At 42.6% G+C, this 22,015-nt stretch overlaps 2 protein-coding genes and 1 long non-coding RNA gene across 5 annotated transcripts in view; 1 reads left to right on the forward strand and 2 right to left on the reverse strand.

Annotated features, from left to right (window-relative positions):
- LOC130197554 (receptor-type tyrosine-protein phosphatase N2-like) overlaps positions 1-16,541 on the reverse strand; it is a 159,097-nt gene extending 142,556 nt beyond the window's left edge. The window contains exons 1-3 of one of the 2 annotated variants that reach the window (XM_056420280.1): positions 16,386-16,541; positions 10,708-10,758; positions 1,897-2,010 (exon numbers count right to left, since the gene is read on the reverse strand). In XM_056420280.1, coding sequence (XP_056276255.1) covers positions 1,897-2,010; positions 10,708-10,758; positions 16,386-16,473 — 253 coding nt within the window. In that variant the 5' untranslated portion in view covers positions 16,474-16,541. Of the gene's footprint in view, positions 1-1,896; positions 2,011-2,377; positions 4,846-10,707; positions 10,759-16,385 lie in introns of those variants that run through there. The other variant, XM_056420281.1, reaches the window with a different exon arrangement.
- Positions 652-17,907, forward strand: LOC130197570 (uncharacterized). Its single transcript, XR_008832495.1, has 2 exons — positions 652-1,172; positions 16,535-17,907. It is a non-coding gene; the product is annotated as an uncharacterized LOC130197570 (long non-coding RNA).
- Positions 17,908-18,167: 260 nt separating this feature from the next.
- Positions 18,168-22,015, reverse strand: part of esyt2a (extended synaptotagmin-like protein 2a) — a 36,907-nt gene continuing 33,059 nt past the window's right edge. For both annotated transcript variants that reach the window (XM_056420282.1, XM_056420283.1), the window contains 5 exons: positions 21,725-21,823; positions 21,482-21,613; positions 21,276-21,381; positions 21,091-21,140; positions 18,168-19,860 (listed from right to left, as the gene is read on the reverse strand). In XM_056420282.1, coding sequence (XP_056276257.1) covers positions 19,815-19,860; positions 21,091-21,140; positions 21,276-21,381; positions 21,482-21,613; positions 21,725-21,823 — 433 coding nt within the window. In that variant the 3' untranslated portion in view covers positions 18,168-19,814. The remainder of the gene's footprint in view (positions 19,861-21,090; positions 21,141-21,275; positions 21,382-21,481; positions 21,614-21,724; positions 21,824-22,015) is intronic.

Consider the following 22,015-nt stretch of genomic DNA (forward strand, 5'->3'; position numbering starts at 1 on the left):
TGACTCCAACGAAAGTCTCCTATATGATTATCCTCCGAGTCTTGACTCCAACGAAAGACTCCTATATCATTATCCTCCAAGTCTTGACTCCAACGAAAGACTCCTGCCTTTATCCTCAGAGTCTTGACTCCAACGAAAGACTGCTATGTCTTTATCCTCTTAGTCTTGACTCCAACGAAAGACTCCTGCCTTTATCCTCCGAGTCTTGACTCCAACGAAAGACTCCTACGTCTTTATTTTCCAAGTCTCCACTGATGCTAGAGCTGACGCTTAAAGACCGTACCTGGTTATGCACCTGAGTTGACGATAATTAGCTGCAGCTGTGTCGGACACTCCCCCAGCCGTTCCTTAGTGGAATGGCCAGCAATCAAGACCAAGTGCGCTCAGAACAATGGCTGATCTACCCTTTAATCAGTGAAGATCAAGGTTGACTATCTACTTCCTGCCAAAGACCAGACAGTTCAGACTAGCAATTTCGTAGCCCCGATACAGCAAATACACTGGTGCTCTAGCACAGAGGTCCCCAAACCCCGGGCCGCGGCCCGGTACCGGTCCGCGGCTTGGTTGGAACCGGGCCGCGGAAAAAAAGTGAAGAAAAAAAGTTTTATTTTTTTATTTTTTTTTATCAGTCGGAAAAATATTTTATTTTGAAAAAGGACCGGATCCACCCGTGTGTACGTCTAAGCCGCGTTCAGGAGTCTTAAAGTTCGGGTTCATCGCTGCGGGCGAGTCTCATGCGCCGAACCCTCTGCTGGCGGCACATTTCAGTGACAAAGAATCTTCAAACAGATTCAACCTGCTCAATGAATTCTGTCACTTCAGGGAAATGACAACTGTTTTCAAGTTGGCCGATAAAGTCGCTGCTGTGTGGGCGAGTGAACAGCGGAATATTCTACATGTTTCAGACGTTGACCGGGTGGAAGAGGCTTTTCAAAGAGTTTGAGCGGTACTCCAACCGCAAAAGACCCGACTGCAAAAGAATAGACCTGCAACCCATTTGTAAACAAACCCACCCGGTGAATCGAGCCCGTCCGAGCTAGAAAAAAAATGTGCTGGAGATGCAAATGACGGCGAACTCTGCCGGTGTTCTAATGACAGCGACCAGAACTCGGTGAGGAGCAGCGGACCAATCACACGTCTGTGTCGCCGTCTCCATTAGCGGCTCGTTGCAGGTAAACAAGCGCACGGCTCACACTAATTCGGCGTAATGATGAGTTGTAGTTTTGGAACTTTATGCCCTTCGTATAATTGTATGACGTCATATGTATTACGTCATTTATATTGCCGGTCCGTGAAAATTATTTCTGACACGGAACCGGTCCGTGGCTCAAAAAAGGTTGGGGACCACTGCTCTAGCAGATGAACTTATTTAAAGAAGGTACTTTGCCAGGAATTGGTCCAGTAGTCTAGCCTCACAGGTAGAGATGCACATTGAAGTGTTGCTTCCTGAAGTTGGTTTTAAAGCCCCTAAGTTAGCCGTGTCGGCCAGACACGACTCTTATGAGAAAGAAACTGCTTTTAGGCGGTGCAGTCAGGTTAGTACAGCATTTTAAGCATACGTGCTTTCTCTACCCCCGCAAGCCACAACATATTTCATTTGAGGAAAACTGTTTTCAAAGCACAGCTCTTGCATGTTTGTGCGATGTGTGCAAGGACAGCAGTGTGTGTGTGTGTGTGTGTGTGTGTGTGTGTGTGTGTGTGTGTGTGTGTGTGTGTGTGTGTGTGTGTGTGTGTGTGTGTGTGTGTGTGTGTGTGTGTGTGTGTGTGTGTGTGTGTGTGTGTGTGTGTGTGTGTGTGTGTGTGTGTGTGTGTGTGTGTGTGTGTGTGTGTGTGTGTGTGTGTGTGTGTGTGTGTGTGTGTGTGTGTGTGTGTGTGTGTGTGTGTGTGTGTGTGTACCTCTGTAGGACAGCTTCTCCAGCAGCGTCCTGAAGCGCTGCACTACAGACGGGGAGACATCGTAGGTGTAGACCTCCTTCACTGGAACAGGGTGACACCTCCCAAACATGCCATCTGTCAAAACATGAACACTTTAATTAGAGAAACTAACTCACATTTGAGCCTATTTTGCATCTCACACTTAGGTCAAGGACATTTATATTAAAGCTAATACATATAATACATCTTTCACTTGTTCTTTTATTCTAAAAAGTGACTAAATGTTCATTCAACCACGAATCAGGAATTTGTTTCATCCAACAATAGAACCTGCCAGGTTTTTGTGGTAGTTACATGTATTACAAACATTCAGACGGTGGCACTACATTTCATAACTATGAGCACCAGTGCGACTTCCAAATATGCACCCTTCCCCTCCCCCAGGTTAGTTTAAAAAAGAAACAAATAACAGATAGGCAGATAAAAATCACTTGTATTTTACAGCTTAGTGAACCAACTCATTTCTTCATTGTTGACAAGAAGACAGATATTCTTCTATTCGTCGGGATGAATATCTAACTGACTGGTGCAGCCCCACTGTGCTGGCAAAACTGCACTTGTTAAATGGTAATTCAGGCCACTTATGTCTAAAAATAGCCAGTGCGTCATCGGTGCCGTCTCCATAGAACCTGCGAGTGCCGTTTAACGTGCATGGGAGGATGACCCGCGGGCAACTACTCTCCTGTGTTTCACCGGGGCGCATGTTCGGCTGTTTACAATGTTTACAATGAGACGGAACGGTGAGGAAGGAGGACGTGGATGGAGACGGCAAAAAAATGAAGCCGGCAAATTTTGATAAATTGGATTTGGAAAATTGTCACGTCGATGCAAATTGTCTTGAACATAACAGATGGTTTTATGCTTGAAGCTTTATTTTGTTTTGCGGAATGAGTTGAATCTGTGAAATAAAGATAAACAGTTTTGTCAGATGACGTCGCCCGGCTGTATGATAGAATAAAAAAGACCTAATTGTACAACGGTTAAAAAGGGGCTTAGACACTGCGCTGCCTCTCCTGAGCGTTACACCACCAGCTCACATAAGAAAAGGGAAATAAATACGGAGAAAGAGAAACGAAAAACCAGGAAACAAAAGCGTTCACTCGCTGTCCTCTGAACCATCATCATTACAAGAGCCCTTCATGCACTTACATCTCCGTTTCTTCCAGGAACTACAGCTGACTCATAATTAAACCCTTCCAGAGCTGCAGATTAGCATCAGGCTCAAGATGAAAATTGGATTATGTTGACACTGAGCCTCGACGTAATGAATGTGGATGTTCCTCAATTGGACTTCTTGGGTATATAAGCCCGGTGTTGCACCCTGCTGAAGTGCCCCTGAGCAAGAAACTCAAATAACTGACGTGACAAAATGTGTTATTATTTACTTCTCTTTTTCTTTGCACGAGATCCAAACAGTGGTCTCCTGGGCGAAAGTCCGGTGTTTGTTTTGAAGCATGGATTTTCCAGGAGACAAAGATAGGATTCAAGAAACAAATCCAGGCTTCAAAATGTCTCTTCGGGGACCGAGTGAAACCATAAAACAATCCAACGTATATGAACATAAAATCTAAATGATGACTTATTGATGTCGAACGATTCGTTTTAACTGCAAACGTTCTTTAACACAAGATCCAGAGTTCACTGCTGCACCACAGGCCTCTCTGGTCTCAGACAATAAACACTCCTTCTGCGCCTCCCAGAAGGAACATCTTGAATCATCTCTCGTAATTATGCTCATGCATTTCTTAAGACGCTGTAATTCATCCCGTTTCGCTACCAGAGGGCCGATCTTCCGAGCCAGAACACGTCTTCTTGTGATTTATGGTCCAGAATCGAGCAGAGCGAGGATGCAGGAGGCTCAGTCTCATGAGCAGAGGGAGGATAAAGAGGGAGGAGACGGACCGGCATCGCTCACCAGATGTTGTTTTCGGTTCGCCTCTTAAACACAGACGGGTTTGCAAGATCTGCCCGTTCTTTATTATTACCTTCGCATTGAAAATGCGGAAGGTTATGTTTTGATCGCCGTGTATATATTTATTTATTTATTTGTATGCGTGTTACTCGCATAACTCAAAAAGTATTGAACCGAATCGCATGAAATTTGGTGGGATGATTGGTTATTATCCGGGGACCATTTGATTAGATTTTGGGATCGATCGGGTCAAAGTTCAAGGTCATTAAAAGGTCAAAATCTTCTTTTTACCATAGCACGGTCAATTTGTATCCAATTGGCATGCAACTAATGCCAAAATGTTCATAATTCAATGCCCAATCTTGTGATATGCGAAGGTATGCGCTCTACCGAGTGCCCGTTGTAGTTAAATGTACTGTATTTGTTTTGAATGACGAGTATCATGAGCAGCTTTCAGTCCTGTGCATCTTGTACTGTAATCTCTGTGATGGATTTGTGCTCAGTGTTGCTTTTTATTCTCAGAAGAGATCATTGTTCATTATTTTATAGCTTACCCAACTCAAGGATATACAATTAACAAATATGTTAATATAAAAGTTGCGAGGGGCTGCTGTACTTCTGCATCGAACTTTTTAATTATTTTTTTAACTCACTTTTTATATTTATTTTCAACAACATAACAATATGTATTTTCATACAGTCACTTTCTTTGTCCATTTTCCAGTTGTTTGTCTTTGTACACATGATGTTCAGGTACACAGTGTACAACACACCAAGAACAACAAACATCAAATGGTGCTCACTCCAAGAGAAGAACAAATACGAGGGGGGAAAGGGTTATGATGAATAGATTGCATAAAATATAATTAAATACAAAAGATATAAATGAAATAATTTAAATAATTGTTGTCCACTCCTGAGTGTGGTGTTGTTTGTGCTATATATGTTTTCAGAGAGGATTGTGTATGTGCATTTAACTTTTAATTTGCACAGCTTAATAAATCCACGATGGATAAAACTTGTAAATGTTCCCTTTATTTTGACCCTGCTAGATGTTATTATTTCTCGACTCGTGTATGATAATCAGTCGACATGGCGTGTGCTAAAGTGCTCGCATTGGGTCTCCAGGATGTCTGGACGGTGTTGTTGGGACATGTGGACTGAAGGCAGCAAACCGAGTCCGGCCTAATGAACTGGATTAAAACATCTTAATGGATCTGTTGCCTCCGGGGACCCGCACTGGTCCATCATGCCTCACGGAGCGCACTCTCGTAAAAGATCAATGGCATCGGGCGTTGCTTGGCAACCCGCTTCCACTAGCTGTAGAAAAGCCTTCCCTCATACATGTCGAGAGCTGGATCACGGGACAGTCGATGTGTGTGTGTGTGTGTGTGTTGGAAGTGACAGTTACTGGCAGAGCAGGAAGGCTCCGAGATGTGTTTAAGCTAACGGAACTACCCGTACAACCTCCTGCTGAGTACCTCACCGACACTCATCTACTAACTACGCATTTTGTGTTGGGAAGATAATATGACACGTCTTACGCAACTACTCCGAGCTGATTGCCTGCATACAACGCCTCTTGTTTTGGAGTTTGAATGAGTTGTATTCATTCATTCAACCATATAATACACCAGTGGTCATTGCAGACACACCTGACGGAGATCTGCACTCTACCGGGTGCACCTTTTCTAGTTACTACCTTTTCTAGTTACTACCTTTTCTAGTTACTACCCTGTCCGCTTGAGGGCATTGTCACATTAATGCAGACACATGATGTATTGGGGCACTTGCTGAAACAAAAGGATGCTCTTTCATTTGTAGACACCTTCTCTCCTCCTTTCTGAGAAGCTGTCCAGCAGTCAAACTGTAATAAATCACAAACTGTTAATATAGACAGACCACCTCACCGTCGGTTTTTCTGAAGACGTATTACTATAAAAATCTTCTTTCCTCCCATCTGAGAAGCTGCCCCTCCCCCCCTGGTCTGTACAAACCAGAGGTTCATAATGTCTTATTTGCAGGAATAATAGCACAGCATCCACAGTGCGTTTGAATTCATCTCTCCGCTTGCTGAGCAATGCCAATGAAAGCGTAACTAGAGGCCATAATCTCTGCTGGAAACTCGTGTTCCAGCTTCTTCGAGATGAGCCCCATTACAGATCTGACAGTTAAGCCACGGGAGCCAATCAACACCCGGGTGGAGGCAACAGTGGCTCGACGGCGGAGCAGGAGACGGAGGAGGACGCGACAGGACGACTACCTGTTCAGAAAGAGATGTCACGGTCACCTTCATCACTCCCCTATGAATCCTGGGTTACTGCATCACTTCCTGTGGTTTTAGGATTTGGATGGTGAAGTTACCACATTTGGTCCCTTGGAATAATGTCTTTTGTCTCTCTTGACATGACGCCAGTATAACGCCAGGAGCACCAACGCCAACACGTCTGTCTCGCCGCACAGCGTACAACATACATGATTATAGATGGCTACGTGATGTACTTTATTTAAAGTACTTGCAAGATGCGTTTTTTTTAATGAAAATAGTCGAAAAAACTGTCGGAAAAGCGACGGGTTGCATTTAATCCCTGCGGCTTTAATTAACAACCATCGTGAGCACTGTGCCCGTTTTCTCACAGGGAATGCTTTAATACATGTTCTCATCAGCTTCAGGCTCGCTCTTAGAGAACGATGCTGGCTTATTTAAATGCCCGGCGTGCAGAACGACAAGGCGTGAAGTTGGAACTCTGTTTCATTACAGTGGTTTTATTTACTCCCTAATTATTTGTGATTTTTTTTAACTGGTCACTTTTTTCACTATATTTAAACCAAAAAGAAGTATCGTCGTCTTCATGTCTTGAGGTAATAAATTTAACTGTGAAAGATAGCTAACGATAAGACAAATAAATGCTGTTAGGTTACAGGGCTAGCCTTTAGTCCATGCCCCTGGTGGTCAGTAGAGAGAATGCAGCTTTAACACATGAATTATAGACTTCTATACAACCAGAGGAGTCGTCCCCTAGTGGTCAGGAGAGAGACTGCAGCTTAAACACATGAAGCATAGACTTCTATACAACCAGAGGAGTCGTCCCCTAGTGGTCAGGAGAGAGACTGCAGCTTAAACACATGAAGTATAGACTTCTATACAACCAGAGGAGTCGCCCCTTGGTGGTCAGTAGAGATAATGCAGCTTTAACACATGAAGCATAGACTTCTATACAACCAGAGGAGTCGCCCCCTGGTGGTCAGTAGAGCGAATGTAGCTTTAACACATGAAGCATAGACTTCTCTACAACCAGAGGAGTCGCCCCCTGGTGGTCAGGAGAGAGAATGGAGGGATTCACAAGAATGAGCATTAAACCACAGAGGTGTGTTTTTTTGTATAATAGTGTGTGTTGTGTGCGTCCAGGAGTCAAGCGTAAAAAGCGTTTAAAAGAACCACTTTCCTCTGGGTATTGAGATATCTAGTTGTCACAACCTCCCTTTGTTTGTTAGGAAAGAAAAAGCCGACAGATTAAAGCAATCAGATCTTCTGTGTGTCCTGATGGTCTGAGCAACACAGCAGACTGGCATTGTGTGCGAGGGTCTGTTTGACAGCAGCCATTGAAGCGGCTCAGACACACGGTTGGCGAGAACAATGGCCGGAGGCGGGGCCACCGGACCTTTTTTTCCATTGTGAGATGCAGCTGTAGGCAACAGCCTCGCCTCACCTGGCTGACTCCAAGGGGAGCTTTTCATCTTCTTTGAAAGGTGGACGAGTAAATCTCCTCCAAAAGCAGCCCCCCTCTGCCAGGTTATTACAGATTCAGAGAATTATTCTTCCTCCATTTGCACTCCACGCTCACAAAAATGCGTCGTGTACCTTTAAAGTGACTGTTGACCAGTCAGCGTGACGATTATAACAGTTACCAGGACTAGCTGATCCCAGAGCTGTGTGGGAGGACTAATCTAATTAGTGCCGCTGCGTTATATATGTTTCTATACACACACACAAACACGTCTTCCTCCTTTGTGGGGCCCAAACTTATTATACCTATTTGTGGGGCACGCACACACACACATGTCTTCCTCCTTTGTGGGGCCCAAACTTATTTTACCTATTTGTGGGACACACACACACACACGTCTTCCTCCTTTGTGGGGCCCAATCATATTTTACCAATTTGTGGGACACAAACACACGCACACGGGCACGTGCACACACACACACTCTATTGGTGAGCTTTTAGCTGCTTTGGGACAGATCACAAGCAGCAGATGAAAATCCACACAACGTGACGCATTTCCATTTCTGATGGAGACAGGAAGTGGAAAGAGTCGAAGCACTTCCTTGTCACGAAAAAAACCAGCAGTGAGGGAAAGTAATCCCTCAAATCACAGCGAGGACATCAGAGCCGAGGGAACAAGGGAACACAACCAGGACAACCACCCAACCTAAGAGCACCTAAGAGCTTTTTAATGACCGAGGAACAGAAGCAGACAACAACAACAAACACACACGCACAACAAAACTCCTCTCACTGCGTTCAGCTGCCGTCTGACAGTCACCGAGCCATCAGGAGAAAAGATTAAAGTATATTCAGTTTCCACTTCCTCATTTGAGCATTTCTCCCTATTTATGTGAACTGATGTTGGATCTTTTTTCTTGCATACGATGTTTGCAGCTCATCCAACGACAGTGAGCCTTTAAATAAAGGATGACAAGTAAAGCTACTCGGTATTTCACGAGAAAAGACAACGATGAAAGAGAGACAAATAGAAAAACAACCTTTTTTGTATCGCAGATGTATTTTTTTTAAATCATCTTCTTCAATCCGGTTTCCAGTTTAGCCCCCCCCCCCCTTATGTTGATCCAGCATGTAGCCCTTGCCCAAGTTATGTAATAAATACATGAATAATTGATCCAATTCCTACATACGTAAATACAATTTAAATATATATACAAATCAATAAATCTTGCAGAAATAAAATACGCAGAACAAACCGTCCAAGTAAAGTGAAACAAGGTCACCTGAAGCAGCCACAACACAGACGGAGAGCCCACCTGAGCTCGGCTATAAATGAAACTCTCGGCTGACATCGTGATTTTCTCACAGAGCTCGACACGCCTCCTCTTGTCACAATTAGATCAAAGAGGACACGTTTTGTAAAGGACACCGGGCGCACACACAGGGAAGCAGCCCAGCTAATGAATTTAGAACAAACACACACACACACACACCGCCTGAAGTAAACACGAGTCGGGAGGCAGGTGAGAAACCTAGTCGTACCCGGCGGCACGGCCACCTGCTCCTGCTAACGGAGCATTCGCCGGCTTAATTAGATTACACGGCCGATTCTCGTATTCTGTTGTTGGCTTTAAATCCTGGGGAGAACGTTGAGGCCGGAAAACAAATAAAAACAGAGGAAAAAAAGATTAATAAAAAAGGTCAGAGAAGCGCCTGTGGGGAGCGACCCGGTTATCGGCTTCCTGACCCAGTGGAGTTACGGATAGAAGTGTTTCCAGGACTCGAGAAAAAATAAAACGCATGATGAACGACTTTCATGCTTTGAGGTTTATTTTTATGGTTCTGGGTTGATTCTCAGCAGGGGGCTCAGAGCGGCGGCGAGGGAACCGCAGCCGAGTGTGAATTGGTATTTATATGTGGATGTAAGTTACAAGATCCTGCAGTTTATTCTACAAAGGCTAGTCTACTGATAATAATATTAATATTTCTGCTTCCTTGTATGCATGCTGATTTAAATGTCCCGCCTCTTTCGACTGCAATCATTAACACACAGAGGCTGAATGTGATTTTGGACACTGTTGTTGTTGGTGCACCTGAGTTACAATAAAGCACAAATGTGTGTTTGTTCGACTCGGTAAGAAAAGTTTTCTTGGACTGATAATGTGAAAATTCTTTGTTTTAACTCGGTGGATCAAGTTTAAACAACAAGGGACAAAAAGTTAAATCAACTCTGACAACTTTAAAATTCTGTTTAGACAACTAGTTCAATCCACTTTATTAACTTTCATTTCTTAGTTGAATCAAAGGAATTCTTCAAGTTTAGTTAACTTGCATTTCCAGGTGAACTAACGAGCAGCGCTTTGAGTCTCCAAACAAAAAACTACAAGGTCCAATATACAGCTTAGACAACCTCGTTCACACTGAAAAAAGATTCAAAGGTCAGACACCAAAAAACAAAACACGGATAACTCCGAAACCCGACAGCGTCATGGTAGCAACCTGTCAATCACATTGTAGCCCCGCCCCTAAAGCGCCCCCTGCTTTATGGTCTGTTTGACTCTAAATGACCATAAAGTACTAAATGATGACATCATGCTGTATAGAAGAAGACTTGAAACTAGAGACTGTGACAAACTCATGTTTACAATGTTTACTGAGGGAATACATCAAGAGAGAAGTAGAGTCATTATATAGACTTCTATACAACCAGAGGAGTCGCCCCCTGGTGGTCAGGAGAGAGAATGCAGCTTTAACACATGAAGCATATACTTCTATACAACCAGAGGACTCGCCCCCTAGTGGTCAGTAGAGAGAATACAGCGTTAAGATATGAAGCATAGACTTCTATACAACCAGAGAAGTCGCCCCCTGGTGGTCAGGAGAGAGAATGCAGCTTTAACACATGAGGCATATACTTCTATACAACCAGAGGAGTCTCCCCCTGGTGGCCAGGCAGCTTTAACATATGAAGCATAGACGTTGTTGTTGAGAAATAAAGTCATTTTCTCACAGACGATGATACAATATTCCATTCCAAGCTTTCGTTGTTGTTCTGGATAAATGAGCTGAAATACTTGGAAGTGTTTGTCGTAAAACAAAAAAAAGCTTTGAAAGATGCATCCGATTTCTTACCGTTGACGCAGACCTCATACGGGGAACACAGGTCGCTCTCAAACAGGCAACCTGTTGGCCGAAAAACACAAAAACAAATATATATATATTAGTTGGACCAAAATGATCATCCCCCATAAAAATGTGTTCTGCGGATTATCCAAAGAACCTTGGACACTAGTTCTAAAAACAACTGCAGACATTCTTGTGAACACACGTTTGTGGACTTGGTTTGAATGGAAGTAAAAAGTTTGGTGTTTATCCGTGTATAAAAGTTATTAAGAGAGTTATTAAAAGACGAAAAGTGCTACTAAGAGGATTTAAGTGAACGTGAGGGAGCTACGATGAGGCTTTTCTCCAGTCGAGCTGGAAGTGGAGCTACGTTTGGACTCTGGCTGCCACCCGGCGCTCTCCGCTCTCCGCCTCCATCGCTCCGCGGCGGCAGAGCTTGAAATGGGTCGCGGTGTTGCGCCGAGGACCGGCGCCAAGCGTTTCCATCGAACTCCACCCCTCCCCCCACCCGCGTGAGCAAAGAGCGCCGTCCAGACGTTTAACGCGGCACCGCATTTCCCAGGATGCCATCTGTCTGCTCGAGTCAGACACCTGTCGGAGGCGGCCGATGGTTCCACTTGGAGACGGGTCACCTTGAAGGAATAAAGCCAATTATTCAACGGGGCATGTTAATTGTTTTTTATTCATCCACGAGGAAATTAAAAACGACCAGTGAGCCACGCCGTGAGCATTTCTTGCGCATCCAATAAAATTCAAAATAAAGTTAAACTTCTGTTAACATTGAAAATGTTAGAAGACAAGTACCCTGAAAAAACTTGAGTTTACGCATACAAGAAATGTATTAATGCTGTAGTCTGTTATTTAACCGGTGATGACGGCTATGTACGTTGTTTGTTTCTAATCTTGTTTGTATTGTTATTGTTTTTATCGTTTCAGTTTCTACCACTAAAGTGCCGTTGAGTACCTTTTAAAGCGCAACACAAATAAAATGTTTTATTAATATGACTGGGAGTTCAGCAAGCAGTTAACCGATCTATATATACACACACACACACACACACATAACCAGTATATATGTGTGTGTGGTATACCTGTCTCTCTTTCCCGTTGAGAACAAACAACTCATTTTCCTCCGGCGCTCACCTTCTCCACCACACAATGTTATCTCTGCCGGGCGTGTTTACGTCTCTGGAAAGATAACGGCTCGGGGTCGCGGGCTGTAGGGAAATAAAAAGGGCCGAGCCTTGTTAAAAAGCTTCGTCTTTCTACTTCTAGCTCATCTGAAGGCCGGACTTCTGACTCCTGGTCCGTTTCTCTCTCTCGGCATTCCCTTAATTAGCCGTCTATTTACGTCTTTTATATTTGATGTTGCGTCTCGTGACGTCCGTGTGTGTGTCTTTTTTTCGAAGATTGACACGTGTGCAAAAATTCGAGTCGATTGGACATTCTCGGTGAGGAGCCATTTTGTAAAACACGAATGTGATTCGTACATCAGATGGCTATTTTTTTGGTGAGTTTTCGAAACATCGCAACTTCCCCAAATATGCGCCCGATGTTCCCCTGAGAACAACAACAGGGTCCTCAGGGGTCACGACGTCAGTCACTCGGACCAGAATAATAAGAACACCTAGAACAGGGGTGTCAAACTCACTTTCTCCGTGGGCTACTTCAGCATCATGGCCGCCTCTTAAAGGGCCGGTGTAACTCAAACTGGATAAACTACTCCCGAAGATATAGTTAAATAACTGTCTTTGCATTTGATGATAGTTTATTTGAGTGTAGAAATATTGTCCATGAGAACATGTCTCTAATATTATAACATAACCCCATTTAATTTGAAACCTTCAAAATAAAAGTATAGGATTTTCTTTTTCTCCAGGGGCCACATAAGATGACGTGGCGGGCCGAATTCGGCCCCCGGGCCTTGTGTTTGACACCTGTGACCTAGAATAACAACAGGTTCTCCAACAGCTCCGGGTTACATTGGCGGTGATCTCTCTTCGTCTCCCGCCCCGTCACCTCCTCCCTCGTCCTCTTTCATCCCCTTTTCCTCTCATCCTCTCTTCCCCCCCTATCGGTCAAAGCCGCGGCATCGATCCGTCTGGCGCTTTGCACTCCGAGCTCTCTCTCACTGAATCTCTTGGAGTTCCGCGCCCACGTTTTTTTTCCACGAGTGTTTTTAATTGCACGTCGTTGGGGCGGAAACCGACTTTTTGGTTTAAGCGCGTGGAACACTTTTGCTTGAAAGATGCACTTAAAGACGCCATTTTGAGGTGAAACAGGAAGTGAGTGCAACTAAAATGATGGAAATGATCATTTAGAAATGTGACCTTCTGACACTCGCCCTCCATGAACCCCAGAACCCGCCGGCGAGATGGAGGGGCATGTTTTCTTTAAGCAAAAACGACAAAGTTTATCCGTTCAAGAAGCTGTAAACACTCACAATCGAGACTGAAGGAGGGTGAAGAAACTACGCCTCCCATAATCCTTTGGGAATGGCCTGCCTAAAATCAAGCTTCTCACGTTGGTCCGTTTTTCAAATCTTCAGCACGAACGCCGGTACGTTAAACATCTCCGTGGTTACGGAGAGGTCCACCGATCCGAGTCACCGGTGTCACACTGTGGGATTGTGGGTAGTGTAGTTCAACAAGTTGAACATGTTTTTTTTTCCTTTCTTAAAAATAAGACGTGATTCATAAATCTCCCGACACCACGCATGATGATCAACAGCCTGGTTCAGACCTTCGGTTCAGAACCAGAGGAAGCGGCTTGTTATTATGGGATGCCCTCATCAACCTCCGTCACAGCACAGCTTCCCCCCCGACCGACCAATCGGCACGGGTGAAATGTTAATGAGCGAGTCCGCGGCGGGCGTCTCGCCGGTGACCTTCTCCGTGTTAATGATTAGGAGATCCGAGCTGAACGCCAGCGGGAGACGACTCGCTCGCAGGAAACGCTCTGAAATCACCATGGCGACAGGAAGTGACTCATCACAAGGACACTTTTTAAATCAGCTACACACAGAAAAATGATCGTTCTTAAATGGTTCTTTAAAGTTCTACGAAGAACCATCACCTGCTGAAGAACCATTCTTTCGTTTGAGGCACCTTAAAAAGTTCTTTGAAGGACGTTTTAAGGAAATGGATCTTTAAAGAACCCTGGTTTGAAAAGGTTATTTGTGGAACCGGAAATGGTGCCTTAAAGAACCATGATTTGAATTTTTTTTTAGAGGCCTTTATAGGTTCTTTGAAGAATTCTTTAAGGAAATGGATCTTTAAAGAACCCTTGTTTGAAAGGTTCTTTGTGGAACCGGAAATGGTGCCTTAAAGAACCATGATTTGAAGGTTTTTTTAGAGGCCTTTATAGGTTCTTTGAAGAACTCTTTAAGGAAATGGATCTTTAAAGAACCCTGATTTGAAAGGTTCTTTGTGGAACCAGAAATGGTGCCTTAAAGAACCATGTTTTTAGGGTTTTTTGAGACCTTTATAGGTCTTTGAAGAACTCTTTAAGGGAATGGTTCTTTAAATAACCCTGGTTTGAAAGGTTCTTTGTGGAACCAGAAATGGTGCCTTAAAGAACCATGATTTGAAGGTTCTTTGAGAGGCCTTTATAGGTTCTTTGAAGAACTCTTTAAGGAAATGGATATTTAAAGAACCCTGATTTGAAAGGTTCTTTGTGGAACCAGAAATGGTTCTTTAAAGAACCATTTTATTAAAGGTTCTTTGAGACACATTTATAGGTTATCAGAAGAACTATTTAAGGACATGGATCTTTAAAGAACCCTGATTTGAAAGGTTCTTTGTGGAACCAGAATTGGTTCTTTAAAGAACCATTTTTTAAAGGTTCTTTGAGAGACCTTTATAGGTTATCAGAAGAACTCTTTAAGGAAATGGATCTTTAAAGAACCCTGATTTGAAAGGTTCTTTGTGGAACCAGAAATGGTTCTTTAAAGAACCATTTTATTGAAGGTTCTTTGAGACACCTTTATAGGTTATCAGAATAACTATTTAAGGAAATGGATCTTTAAAGAACCCCTGGTTTGAAAGGTTCTTTGTGGAACCAAAAATGTTTCTTCTATGCTATGGCCTCGATCTGAAGAACCATTTTCGGTTCCAGATGGCACCCTCGTGGTTCTGTTTGTAGAGAGCGGCGGTGGAGCCCCAAAGCGGAGCTGAAAGAGAGAGAGAACCTCTTGCGCTCAGCAGGTGACACCAACACAAAGCCTGGCGGCAAGTCGCCTGCAGCCGATGTGTAAACAGCGGTCGGCCGACATGTTGATCTCATCAACACAAACAGAGAGACCATGCTGACCCATGTTCTTCTTCGCTGCTTTTATTGCCGTGCCGCTGCACCCGTTGGCTCGTCGTCGCCGACGACTGTCGGGTCAAGAGGCCCAAAAGCTCGATTCAGAATCAGCAGGCTGGATGAATTATTATGAAATACTTAAAGCGGTATTTCATATTTGTTTGAGGGATTTAAAAAATGAATTAAAGCATCAATGGAGGCCGAGCGCTGCAGCTCGATGCTCCCTTGTTGTTTTGCTGCTCGTCTCCTCCGCTGAGTCTGTCCTGTCGCTGCCATACTCCCTTTACGATGGTTATGTAATCTGAAGGAGGAGCAAGAGGAGGAGGAGGAGGGTCTCAACACCAGCTTCCTCCTCTCTTCTACAATCATCTCTGCATCAGTCATCATGCAGGCTGCACATCTCAAATCAGAGGGGCAGTAATACATATCAGCTGATTATAGAAATGAGTGTCTCTATTCTACACTAACACACACACACTGTACGATCAATAGTTGCCTCTGATAGGAGCACAGGGCTGGAAATTGGAGAGTGTATGAGTGAGCTCATTTATTGCTTTATTACTTCTTCTTGTTCTCAGACCAAACACTGCCTATTTTTATTGTATTTTATATTTCATACTATTGATACAGTTTCTATTCTGTTAGTGTGTATATATGTAATTTTGTAAATGGAATTCATTTAATTCATACTTTTTCTTACATTACTTATTTCCTATTATCTCATAGTTTGTATTACTAATGTATTTATTATTACATTTCCAATGCAATATTTGTATGGAATGATTATTATTTATATATATTTATATTATTTATTATTATTCAATTATTTATCTATATATATAACTTTTTTTAAATTAAGCGTAGTTTTTATATGTTATTCTGAAAACTTTTAATTGTATCATACATTTCCTCGTGTATTTTAGAACTCTAATTTTTATTGCTATCATTTTTAAATTAAAATGTTTATTTTAAGTGTACTACCACCATTTAACTTGCATAATTTATTCATTTATTTTTCATTTGAATTCCCAATGCACGCATTATTATTATAATACAATATTCTGTATTTGATTTTTAATGAATATTTAGATTTCGTTGAATAAAAAAAACATATATTCTTTGTATATTTATTTATACTTGATGTATTCCTTCCCAATACAAAATAAAAAGATGGCTAATGCCGCTGCTCTGGTATCGTGTCCACGATATTCTCACGCGCACGCTGGTCTGTTTGTTTGTTTATTTGTTTGTTGTCTCGGGGGAAGCTGCAGTGAAGCCAGCCTGAACACAGTCTCCTCCGTCTGCAGGAAAAATGGCTGCAAGACCGGAGAAGAAATGGGACGCAGCTAATTAAGAAAACAATCATCCGTTAATTCACTCACCGACTCTCCTCTCGGCAGACGCGGGGAAGAGGAGGAGGAAGAGGAGGAGGAGGAGATGGCGGAGGAAGGAAAAAGCCGAAGGATGCATGTCTCTCCTTGGTTTTATTCTGTCAGGTGTTTAAAAGGCCATTTTGTTCCCCTTCCCACAGCGAGGTGTTGGGTCGTCGTCCTTCCCGCTCGGAGAGCCTCCTGCGCGGCCGGAGGAGCAGAGAGGAGGCGCGCGGATGGAGGAGGAGAGGAGGAGACCGGAGGAGCGGATGCAGGGAGTTTTCTGCTGCTGGAGGCTGGAGCGCTCACACGCAGCAAGCTGGCCTCAAAGCCACGTGCAAGCTCGACGTGGTTTCCGGTGGGGATTTTCAAAATAAGAATTGGGTTGCACATTTTAAATGGAGAAAATCTAATTTCTCTCATATTAAAATGTGCAACACTTGCGTCTCAGAATAAAAAAATTAATCAGCAAATAAAATGAACGTACAGCGAACACAAGGTGATTTAAATGTAAACAATAAAATAAGAAAACAAGCCAACCAAATCAAGACATAAGTCAATCATACATTAATATTTTAAAAAATGTTCTTTAGACCTTGTTTTTTTTGTCTTGTTTGTTTTCCCACGAAATATTGTCATGTTTAAAAAAAAAAGATATTTAATAATAATAATGCATTTAGATTATAAAGCACTTTTCATTAATAAATAATCGCAAAGTGCAACAGAGCCAGTAGTCAGTAAAAAACAAAATATAATAGAAATAGAAATATTAAATAAAAAAATAGCTGGTGATTTCAAACCAAGTAAAAAACACCTTCCTGAATAAAAAGCGTGTTTTGGCCAATCGTAAGAGTCCAGTGTCTGTGTTTGACCTGTATTTCATTAAATTAATGTGATTAAGTATTTAAAGTAGTCTGTGCTAATACACAGAACATAAATATCATATTTTGTTTGACTTTTCCAACCGTCCTTATAAACTTTTACTCTGAAGGCCCACTCACTCCATATCCGGAATATATTGCACTTCAGTAGTACTTGACGGAAATCTCAGCTCCTCATTCAGCGTTGCATTCAGGTGCCGTCGGAAAATGATGGAGGCTCAAACATGAAGGCAGGTGCATGATTGATTATTAAGAACTTAATGGTGTCACGTGTTGGTTTTCAAACAGTTTTCAATGTTTAAAAAAAAAGCATTCAAAGCTTTATATTTTAAGAACTTTTCACCAATATGAGATCATTTCCTTTTACTCAGGCAACAACGTCTATGCGTCATATGTTAAAGCTGCCTGTCCACTAGAGGGCGACTCATTTGGTTGTATAGAAGTATATGCTTCATGTGTTAAAGCTGCATTATCTCTCCCGACCACTAGAGGGCGACTCATTTGGTTGTATAGAAGTCTATGCTTCATGTGTTAAAGCTACATTCTCTCTCCTGACCACCAGGGGGCGACTCTGGTTGTATAGAAGTCTATTCTTGACTACTTCTCTCTTGATGTATTCCCTCAGTAAACATGAGTTTATGTCTCAGTCTCTAGTTTCAAGTCTTCTTCTATACAGCATGATGTCATCATTTAGTACTTTATGGTCATTTAGAGTCAAACAGACCATAAAGCAGAGGAAGCTTTAGGGGCGGGGCTTCAAGGTGATTGACAGGTCTCTTCCAGAGACGTATACACTCTCTTCATCTCTCCTCCTCAGTCCACATATGATCACTTCCATCCATTGGTTGCATAAATTAAAAAACAAGACGGCGACGGTGAAATGTCCAAACGTCAGAGATCAGAACACTAGAAGAAGCTTTTAACGCTGCTGGAGCTCTTTATTGTGTTTTAAAAGACATTTACAGGCGGAAATGTGGACACTTCTCTCGGTACACAAGCGAAGGCCTCCGGCTCGCGTGAATCGTAAGGCACAAGATTAAAGTAAAGAAAACAAACAAGCCGCCTTCAGACAAACAAGTTTGAGCGTCACAAAAAGAAACGCGGGGAGCTGCGAAAACACGATTAAAAAAACACACGGCACAGTTCAACGTACAGAATGTGTGAAATACTACACGGCGAGGCGAGAAGTCCACATGCGTGTTTCTGAAGGGTCAAAGGTCACGCTGGCCTCCTTTGCGTCATCGACACGGGACCGCTGCTCTTTGGCCGTGACATTTATTACAGTTTTTAGAAGTAGTTTGACGTATAATTGGGTTTTTTTTCTTCTTTTTTTCGGGTGCTGCAAAGTCAAAGCGTATGTTGAATATGAGGCATGTACACAAAACATTAAAAAAAATGTAAAAACAAGTTAAGACTTATAGTTGATTCATAAAAAAGTTTTTAAAGACTCTACATGATTGTCGCGCAAATTATTGCGTTATCAAATAAACGAAAAAGCCCTGGAGACCAAATGTGCAATTATTTAACTACTTTATTTATTTAAACTTTTAAGTCTTCTAATGTGAAAAAAAATTGTGAGGAACTGTCGCGTTATTTAAAAAACTTAATCGCATCAGAATGGCGAGTTCGATACAACTTGTATGTGTAAATATACATTATTATTTTAGTATTATGGTTGGCACATGTCCTTTTGTGATGTTACCACTAGGGGGCGCCAAAGAGGACCATTAACTTCTATTCATTGTGGCTGTAGATACCTACATTTTAAAAAAACATGGTTGATCATTTTACATACAGTTTGATATGATGAATTATATTAAAATAATATGTCGGCAAGAAATTTAAGCAATGTTTAAACTGCAACTAAGAGATTAAAGATTTAAAAGACGGGCGTGCAAATATTCAGTTAAAAAATGCAAACCGGTTTCACTAAGCGATGGAACAGAACTAAATAAACATTCATTAACATTTGATGATATCTTGGTTATTACACATGTTATTACAGTGGAATAAAAACCAGTGTGAAGCTGGGTTACCATAAAACCCTGGCGGCGGCGTGGGGGGGGGGAATACTTCTCGTCTCTTTGGTTGCGACCGCCGGCCTGCTGCGCCTCACAAACGTACATATTTTTCATTTAAAAAAAAATCAAATACAATAAAATGACAAACAATCCTTTGGCCTAATAAGAGAACCTGCACCCTTCGATCTCTCTCTCTCCCTCTCTCTCTCTCTATTATCTCCTGCATCACCGTTTATATTTACAAACTTGTACATCGTCGTTCTCGGCAAAAACAAGAAGGAAAAAAATAGATTGTCTTCCTCTACAGCTGTTATAGTTTCTCCTATAAATATGGAATATAGACTTCCACAGCAGTTCTTTATGTTTATATAGTATTCTACGCTCCCTTTAGTCTCTCAGCCTTTCACTTCTTAAAGGGGAGGTTGGCCTTGCGACTGACGTGATTAGATGAATGTCAAAGCTGCTGTTCTGTTTCCTTAACACAGGCTTAAGTGGAAGAGATATGACGATGAAGATGAAGATGAAGATACGGTTCCCGTCTACAGTTGGTGAGGCATCGTCAGGCCGTCTTCACTCAGCTCATACCTGCAGGAGGAGAAAGACGCTTTTCAGCTTTGAGGTTTTCCCTTCAAACAGATAGGAAATTATTATTATAATATATATTTATTTTAATGAAAGTCAAAGTTCTAGAGCAGAGCAAACGACTCTGACCTCGTAAAAATGTGTCAAAATGTTTTCCAGCTGCAGATCTTCAACATGGTGACGTAACATAGTTGGCAGAATTAAACGTTACACTACGTTAAATCGGGAATATGTTCCATATCTTTCTCATATTAGAAACAGCCAATGTCCCCAGGTTTAGGAACAAAACGTATTGGTTCATTTAGGTAAAAACTCATTATGGCGCTAATATAAAAACGTAACTACTTAATGTAACCCCTGTATCAACGTAACTAGCGGAAAAAAAAAGAAAAAAAAACTGCCCGAGAGGACTTTCTTACGTAACGTTACGCAACGACCCAAAAAATTTAGCACAATGACGTACAAAGCGTAAATAAATAAAAACCTCCCTTAACGGACTTTCTTAGGTTGCGTAACAAATGCAAACATTTATTGCAACGACGTACAAAGTGTAGATAAATAAAAACCTCCCTTCAGGGACTTTCTTATGCTATGTTACGCAAATAACGCAAAAATGTATCGCAACGACATACAAAGCGTGATTAAATAAAAACCTCCCGTAACAGACTTTTTTACGTTACTTTACTTAACAAACGCAAAAATGTATCGCAACGACATACAAAGCGTAAATAAATAAAAACCTCCCGTAACAGACTTTCTTATGCAACGTTACGCAACAAATGCATCGCAACAACGTACAAAGCGTAAGTTTAAAAAACGTAACGTAACAAACGAAAAAATATATCGCAACAACGTAGAAAGTGTAAATAAATAAAAACCTCCCATAACAGACTTACATAACATTATGCAACAATCAAAAATAAAAAAATTGCGCAACGATGTACAAAGAGTAAATAAATAAAAACCTCCCTTAACGGACTTTCTTACGTTACATAATAAACGCAAATATTTATCGCAAAGACGTACAAAGTGTAAATAAATAAATTAAAAATAACCTCGATATTTTAGGATTTTAGGCTCTGTGGTTCTATTAAAAAGACAAATTATTCTACTTTTCATCAAAAAACAAGCATGTTGTAGATCGAAGGATGATCCATGAATAGTTCTCGTGTCATCACTCGTTAGACGTGAGCTTCCCTCGATGGTTTTGAGACCTTCGTGATGAAGACTCACCATTGCGTCCAGCCCTTGCCGGTGTCCTCGTGGGTCAGATCCACCAGAACCTGAGGAGAGAGAAGACTTTGTCATCACTGGCACAAGGAGAAAGAAAAGTCGTCCCTGAGAATCGTGTGTGGTTGAAACTCCTTCTCTGCGCGCCGGGTTCCCTCAGAGGGGGGGGGGGGGGGGTTGAAACCGACCTTTCCCAGAAGGCCCTTGTGTTTGGAGAGCAGACCCCCGCCGTTCTTCACCGCCACGTCCAGCGTCCGCCTGTGGAGCTCCACGAGGGAAATGCTGAACTCGAACCTGAGAGACGGAAAGTGCTCGGCTCAATAAACCGGAGATGGAGAGAAAACGCCACCGCCATCCCCCTCCCCCGCCTCCCCGCGGCGGCGGCGTTACTCACGTCTGATCGTACACCGGGTTGAGGGTCTTCTTGAACGTGTGAGTTTTCCTCCTGCCCGACCGCCGCTTGTCCGGGAGCAGGTAGAGGCGGACGTACGGGTCCGAGCCGTGGTCCGAGAACGTGATCAGGTTTCTGTGGAGGCAGAACGAAGAAGACGGGGTGTCACAGGAGAGTGGGGGTGGGGGGGGGTGGTGATGGTGGGAGGGGTGGAGGTGGTGGGGGGGGGGGGTTCCCTTCTCGTACCTGCAGCCGTGGACGACCACGATGAGCTTGTTCCTCTGGGAGCTGTGACGGACCGTCAGCTGGACCTCACCCAGCGGGAAATGATTGGGACCCGAACCGCTAAGGGGGGAGAGAGAGGGAGAGAGACAGAGAGAAAGAGAGGGAGAGATAAAGAGAGGGAGAGATAAAGAGAGAGAGGGAGAGAGACAGAGAGAAAGAGACAGAGAGAGAGACAGAGAGAAAGAGAACGTTGAATTATTGCATAAAAGTAAGATCTGCTTATATAATTTTCGAAGCTTGGATACAACCGGA

Source organism: Pseudoliparis swirei, chromosome 8 (assembly GCF_029220125.1).
Source record: "Pseudoliparis swirei isolate HS2019 ecotype Mariana Trench chromosome 8, NWPU_hadal_v1, whole genome shotgun sequence".
NCBI lineage: Eukaryota > Metazoa > Chordata > Actinopteri > Perciformes > Liparidae > Pseudoliparis > Pseudoliparis swirei.